A 7,548-nucleotide genomic window follows, 5' to 3' on the forward strand; every position below is an offset into this window, starting at 1 on the left:
GTATATATATATATATTAAGAAACAATTTTCTGAAAATTGAAAGTCAAATGATTTCTTTGAAGCAGTTTTTATTGTGCATATTAATATTTTACCTTCAAACATTGTTAAATTCTATCATCTTTATGTTATGCATACTGCGGGACAGAGATTATTCCAGTTTAAAGGCGGTCTGAAGTTTAACCTACTTTCAGTTCATCGTCTCCAGAATTGGGCTGAGTTCAGTTATTCTCCTTCTCAATAGTATTCGAAGCAGGAAGGACCTGAAAGAATTGTTCGACACCTTCGCTGTCCCCTGCAGTCGCTCAGGTCCAGAATCGTCCCCTGTTTACACCAACCTCAGGATAGATGATAAAGACACAGGATTACAGCCAGAGCTTGGTAAAGCAGCTATTCTTTTTTTCTGAAAGCTTTGAAAATCGTGTTTACGTAGTATTTTTTCTACTAATGGCTCCATCTTTTCTTTAGATTTACTGACCCGTAATGGCTCTGATCTTGGCCTTTTTATCCGGACGAGGCAGCAGATGTCTGACAACCAGAAGCAGATCTCAGATGCAATTGCAGCAGCCAGCATTGTGACCAACGGCACAGGGGTGGAGAATGTGTCYCTTGGTGTCTTGGGATTGGCTATCCCTCAGCTCAATGACTTTTTAGTCAACTGTCAGGGAGAGCACCTGAGTTACGATGAGATCCTCAGCATTATACAGGTAAGAGTCTGGAGGGGGATAGACGATGATGGAGATAAAGAATATGTCTTAAGAATGGAGAGAAGGATGAGAAAATACCAGATACACTTTGTTTGTAAACTAAACAAATAAAGTCCTTCACCTTCTCATAAAATCCAGATTAAATGTGAAATAAACTCTTCTTTTGTAGAAATTTGAACCTTCGTCTACGATGAGACAAATGGGCTGGATGTCATTTGAGGGTTTTGCCAGGTATTGCATACAATTAAATATTTTAAAAACCAAAGAATTTAACAAATTGGTTCAAAAATACAGTCCATACCAAATCCTAAAACATGCATTTAAATATACATTTTGTTAAGTAGTTTTGTGAACCTACTTGATAATTGTTTCCTCCTGTTCAAACCAGGTTTCTAATGGACAAGGAGAACTTTGCTTCTCGTAATGAAGAATCTCAGGTGAATCCAGATGAGCTGCAGTATCCTCTGTCATACTACTACATCGAGTCTTCTCACAACACTTATCTGACCGGGCACCAGCTCAAAGGAGAGTCCTCCGTTGAGCTTTACAGTCATGTAAGTAAGACTAGTTATATGCCTTTTCCTTTCATTTTATTGCTTTCTAAAGCTGCTGTTTACTTTTAAACTTCCATGTCCTGTAGGTTCTGCTTKAAGGCTGTAGGAGTGTGGAGTTAGACTGCTGGGATGGCGATGACGGCATGCCAGTTATTTACCATGGACATACGCTCACCACGAAGATTCCCTTTAAGGTTTAAAATGAGCATTAATATCTTAATAATTTGTTAGACCTGTCTAAAGACCAGTGGTGGGCACCAGTCCGCTAAAGCGCAAATCCATTAATTGCGGACCTAAATATTTTGTTTGCGCTTTAGTGGTCTTACAAATTTTTATAATTCATAAGCGGATTTGCGCTTTCTAAAATTATAATGCAGTACCGCTAATAACTAATTATCTACCAGCCATCATTATCTTGAACAGCGTAAGGTATGGCTGTCAATGAATCACAACACACGTCATCTATCCAACAGCACTCTTCCCAGATAAACACACTTATTGGAAAGTTATACATCCTTGCTGACTGTTGCTCTCGGTCACGTTCTCATTTCCCACAATGCTTTGTGTCTGCTTACGTGGCAGGAAGACAATGTTTAGTACTCCCTTTCCCAGCAAAAACGGTAAACGTTTGTAATCCACACTAAAATTTTGTATGTATTGATTTATTTTACTTTACAATCAGAGCTCCTTTAAAAAAAAATGAAGTTTAAACGCTGGAGCTCAATGCTTGACGTAATTGGTCGAAGCAATCCTCCAACGGGGTTTGACAGACATCTAGTGGTCAACTGGAGCAACTACATGGAAAACTTTCATTTTCCGTCACAAATAAATCCGTCATGTACCCAGAATGCATCGCTTAGTTTTCCAACGAACAGTTTTAAAATTGCTTTATTGATGCTTCTTTAAATGAAAAATCCACAACATCCTCAACAACTTTTTAAAGAATCAGCCGAACTAGCAATCCTCAACAACTTTTTAATTTTTACACCGGTAGCCAAAGTTCTGTTTCAGGAAATCACATCCCCAGCAATCGGCGGTTGTAGGATTAAGCTTTAAAAGGGTTCATACACAGCTAGTTGGCAGTGTTGTACATATATTGTACATCAATTGTTGCCAGCTAGTWAGTGTCAAATTGAACTTGTGCTTTAAAATTAACTTRCACGAGTATTTCTATGGCATAAGCGTTTTTGAAGTTGCGGACCTAAATATTTTCATAAGTGCTTTAGAAATTGCYGAGCTAATTTTTGGGTTAGCGCTGCCCACCACTGCTAAAAACCTGCCTCACTGTATTTTCTGTCAGCACATCTTCAAACACAATTTTACTGCTGCATGATGTACTCTTGTTGAAAAATTCAAACATTAATCTGAATTCTCTAACACATGTGAAATAATTTAGTCACCAGCTGGTTGCCATTCAGAATCCTATTTTATTACTTATTGTGTGCTGTCTAGTTTTTGGACAAATCTTGAATTTAATTAGAAGCTGTAACTCTGGGGCGGCTTTAGTAAATCATCTGAAATGGTTTTACTGTCACATATTTGACTTGGAGTGCTTGCTTATAAGACTTTTTCTTTTTTTTTTTCTCTCCCTCTCCTTTCTCTTGATCCTTCAGGATGTGGTGGAAGCAATCAACCGTTCTGCATTTGTCCATTCTGACATGCCGGTCATAATATCCATAGAGAATCACTGCTCTCTTCCACAGCAACGGAAGATGGCTGAAATCTTCAAGGTACAATGGAAGCTACATTTTCTATGTGTGTCTTTTTTGTTTCTGTTGATTTAGAGGACTTATTAGTAAATGAAATGCAAATGGGCTCAAAATTCTTCATAAAATTGTATTCATTAGCTTTACTCACAGCTTTCCACTTGTTCCCTATAACTAGTTAAAAGAACTCCAAAACATAGTTTGACAGTGCAAATATCTTCTCATTCGTCACATTTATTCAGCTGCTCTCGTTGTTCAAACTTCCAAACTTCCAGTCAAAAGTTTGGTTTTCTAATCGTCCYACGAGAACTGTCTGTTTCGTCCTTTTTAAGTTCCACTGTATAATCAAGGCCATGCATGTCAAGGCAAGACAGCTACATCATGGAATATCATCGTGCTTTCATCTACAGAAACTTCCCAGCATCTCATCCTCCCTGGAGAARGACTTCTGAGTATCGTGATAAATATAAGTCTTTTAAGTTCAGATGGCTCCATGCCCCCTGAGCAGCTTACTTTACCACAATCTTGTTTGTTTGAAGTGTTTTCAATTGATAAAAGCACTTTCATTTTCTCTCACTGGGAATTCTTTGTCAGATTCAGGAATGACTCCGTCCCTTTTTGGTTTTTTTAATTGCGACACTCATCCTTTGAATGAATCATACTTATGTCATCTGTTGTGATGTACCATCAGACAGTGTTCGGGGAGCGACTRGTGGCACGCTTCCTGTTTGAAAGCGACTTCAGCGATGACCCTCACCTGCCGTCACCGCTGCAGCTGCGTGGGAAGYTCCTTCTCAAGAACAAGAAACTCAAAGCTCATCAAGCACCTGTGGACATCCTCAAACAGAAGGTGGGGAGGAAATAGATTCTCTCCATAGGCGTGTATCATCATGTGCATAATTTATATTTCTTATAAGTCTCTTCTGCAAAGTGTAGTGTAATATAAATTTAGCTTTGTTGACCATTAAAGTGCTGTCAGACATGAATAATAGATGCAAATGTGTCTAAATGAACACCATTTCCACTCAGTGAAAGCAAGATTTGCCCATACGTACGCTGCACTTTCTTACCTGGTGTCAGCCTTTATATTTGCAATTATTAGGAAACTGTAGATTGTTTTATTTATGGAATTCAAATAAATGTTTTATATTTTAGGCTCACCAGCTGGCTCACATGCAYGCCCAGGCAAGCAACGGATCCCCAGGAGTTTCTTCACCAAGCAACCATGCCAATGAGGAAGAGGAAGAAGAGGAGGATGAATATGATTARGACTACGAGTCTTTGTCAGATGGTAAGGATGACTGCTTTGGGGTTTATGATTTGAAACAAAAAACTAACTCAAAGTTCAAGTCCAACAAGACTTTTATAATCTTTTAAGATGAAACCCTCTTATTGTGTCTTACGTTGCTTTTTTAAATGCTTTCTTTTCACTACTTTCTTCTATCTCCCCTCTATTTAACAGTAGAAGTGACTTTTTTGTGTTTATTCTTTTTCATTTCTATTATTTTTTTCCCTCACCTGTTTTCTGATTAGCTGATGTCCTCACAGCCTCTACTGCTTCATATGGCCTTGAAGGTAAAGTCTTAATGTGCTTCTCCAGACGTGMTTCCTCTCTATTTGTTATGTAGTGGTAAAGACACATTAAAAACTACTCTTAGATATTGATCCTTCAATAATTATTTGGTCCAAACTAACCTGCTGTGCCTATATAACACTGCAGAATGGCTACAGAGGAAACACTGGTATAAAGAGGTGCATTGTTYCTGTTTTAGATGCTTGCTCGCTGCTTTTGTTGCATGGGAACCATTCTTTCATGGTATTTGAACAATATATATACTGTACATATTTTTTGTGACTTTTGATGTTTGGCAGAAATTAAAGCTCATTATTACAACGTTTAGGGGCTGAGTGTACAATACACCCAGGATAAAAAGCAATGAAATGTGTTCAGCATAAACAGTGGTTAACATATTGTCAACAGTTTGCGTCATCTTTAGGTATATCAGGAGTGTTTATGTGCTTTTGTTCTGTCGTTGTTGTCTAGGCATTAAAACACGAATTATTCAGTTATGTAATTATTTATTATTATTCACAGTTACTTTATATCAAATTCCCTCATAATAAACATGTAAAGTTTAAGTAACCTGATTTAGTGGGATTAGATTTTTTTGTACTCACCATTAAACAGCTGAATAAACTCAGTACAGGATGTGAACCAATTCTTAAAACATGAATACCATTTAAATATGAAGTCTATGCATATAAAATTTTAGTTTTAATCAGGATTAAAACTATTTACTGTACGTGCAACTCTTCTTTCTCCCACAAAAGCCCATCCCCCTCCTTCCCGCCGTCCTGTATTTGTCTGTGACCTCGCCAGTGACTGGGCAGGCTCATAGGGGAAACAAAACAAAGCCATCTGGTTTCTCAGGCCCTACACTGCCCCTGCAGTGAAAAGCAGACCAGGGGAAACTACCACGTCCTGGTCCCAGTCACAGCTTTGCCATCTCCTTCTCCCTAACAAACGGAGTCCATGACCCTAAAGCACATTTCAACTCCTATAGTTGACAGTTTGTACAATTAATATTTTAGTTTGTGCTTCTGAGGAAGGTAGCCTTGTTTTGAAATCCATTCTTTAGCCACTAATTGTTAACAAATCCAGCAAATGCAACAACTTGAGTAAACGCCYCCTTACCATTTGTAGCTGAACAGTAGCCCCCTCCAGTCTCTCTGTCTCTAGCTGCTGTCAGCAGCGGGACATTAAAGGTCAAATTTGTTGCTAAACTATCATTAAAGGAGACAGAAGATTTCAGAAGTCAAGTATGGACAAGTTTTCTCTGATAAAAAGTTTCCAAGTTTTCCTTGCTTTTTGGTGGGTTTGGCTTGGATTGATGTGTAGGAGGAAGAAAAGCAACTGGAAGGACTCCCAACTGCTGCTTCTGTTTATTGTTAGGAGATATTTTTTAGAATATTTCTGAGGAGTCACCATAGTGGGCTTTTGCTTCAGCAACACTTATAAGGTTTTCAATTAAGAAGGCATTCATTTAACTGATTCTAGTTTTCCTTTTGAATGGTCCTCTAAGTGTAAATGTTTTCCTCCCAGTTGAAAGGGATGCCACATAAATGAGCATGAGATAAAGACACAGATGCATAGAAATATGTTTTCCTGGTGACTTCAATTGCACAGGTTTTTTTTACATTTCATGGAAATGTGGAGTGTTTTGTTTCTATGGAGATGTAAGCATTGCTACATCACTATCACACTTCATGGTCATGCTAGTTCAGTTGGTTTGTGTTGCACCTTTGCTGAGCTCTGCTTTTCCAGTAAACTCCCCAAAGTTTACAAATGCTCCGTTTGGTGTAAAAGGTTCTGGTTGTCTGCAACCTTTTTTTTTCTCTTCATCATACAGTTTTATTTTGCAGATAACATCCTCGAGGACAAGCCTGATGTCAAAAGTCCAGCTGACAAAGAAGAGCAACCTACTGATGACATACCTAAGAGGATGAAGAAGGCTGACATGATGCAGAGTAAAGGAAAGGTGGGACCCTGAACTATTAAACAGAAGATATTTCGATGCGTCGATGTACTTTTCTGCTGGTTAGGAATGAAAAAGTGATGTTGGAATTGAAGTTTGATCCCGTGTATCTGAAGTTCTGTGTTTTTTCGTGTCTTCCTGCACCTCTAGGTGTTTGACATGGAGCTGGGCGAGGAGTTTTACCTTCCTCAGAACAAGAAGGAGAGCCGACAGATCGCTCAGGAGCTCTCTGATCTTATCATTTACTGCCAGGCTGTAAAGTTTCCTGGTAGAGTATCTATTCTTTTCATCTTTCTAATAAACCATTTTAGTTTAATCCCTCTTTAGCTTTACTCTGATCCAATCCCATGGTCTATTTAAAAGGCTCATAGGTCCCTTCTGATTTTAAATGTATTTCATTAAAAAGACACTCGTATCCCTGTATAGCACTTCTTTTCTGTCCCACCCAGAACACCCACTGAGATCATGACTGCTCTTCTCCCCATGGGAAAGTTAAAGCTACTTAACTGTGTTTAAATTCACCACACAACACAGATGGTTTTTTTGTGCAGTTTAAAAGAAAGTTTGTTTTTGTTGGTTGTGGTGTATTAAAAATAAACCTAAAGCTTTCATGAAATGTCACCCTCCGCTTGTACCCACTATTATTTTTTTTCTTTTTTGCCACTTCAGTAGAAAGCAGAACTGAATATCTGAATATTATTATCTTAGCTTCTTCATCGTCAGTGGCTTTTTTTTTAGTAGGAGAAAAAGAAAGAGAAAGGAAAAAAAGTGAAATGTAATGAGAGAGTGAAAGAGAGATTAGAAGATATGTGAAATATATGTTGAGAAAACACAAGACAGCACACCGGACTTCTTGGCTCCACACCTACAAAAACAAAGACAGCAAAAGCACAGCAACAAAAATGCGTAACTATATAATTATAATGACTATAGCCTTGCTGAAAACCGTAAATTTATACATATACACAAACATACCCATACCTACATATCCAAACACTTTCATATAAATATACACATATACACATATCTGTACATACACATATGCAC

General features: G+C 38.1%; 1 protein-coding gene across 2 annotated transcripts in view; it reads left to right on the plus strand.

The window, feature by feature from the left end:
• plce1 (phospholipase C, epsilon 1) overlaps positions 1 to 7,548 on the plus strand; it is a 53,531-nt gene that overhangs the window by 35,418 nt on the left and 10,565 nt on the right. The window contains 11 exon segments of one of the 2 annotated variants that reach the window (XM_014029224.1): positions 243 to 379; positions 467 to 705; positions 875 to 936; positions 1,094 to 1,259; positions 1,346 to 1,453; positions 2,873 to 2,989; positions 3,657 to 3,815; positions 4,121 to 4,256; positions 4,499 to 4,540; positions 6,389 to 6,504; positions 6,652 to 6,769. In XM_014029224.1, coding sequence (XP_013884678.1) covers positions 243 to 379; positions 467 to 705; positions 875 to 936; positions 1,094 to 1,259; positions 1,346 to 1,453; positions 2,873 to 2,989; positions 3,657 to 3,815; positions 4,121 to 4,256; positions 4,499 to 4,540; positions 6,389 to 6,504; positions 6,652 to 6,769 — 1,400 coding nt within the window. 2 annotated transcript variants of the gene reach the window in all.

This window comes from Austrofundulus limnaeus, unplaced genomic scaffold (assembly GCF_001266775.1).
Source record: "Austrofundulus limnaeus strain Quisiro unplaced genomic scaffold, Austrofundulus_limnaeus-1.0 Scaffold871, whole genome shotgun sequence".
Taxonomy (NCBI): domain Eukaryota; kingdom Metazoa; phylum Chordata; class Actinopteri; order Cyprinodontiformes; family Rivulidae; genus Austrofundulus; species Austrofundulus limnaeus.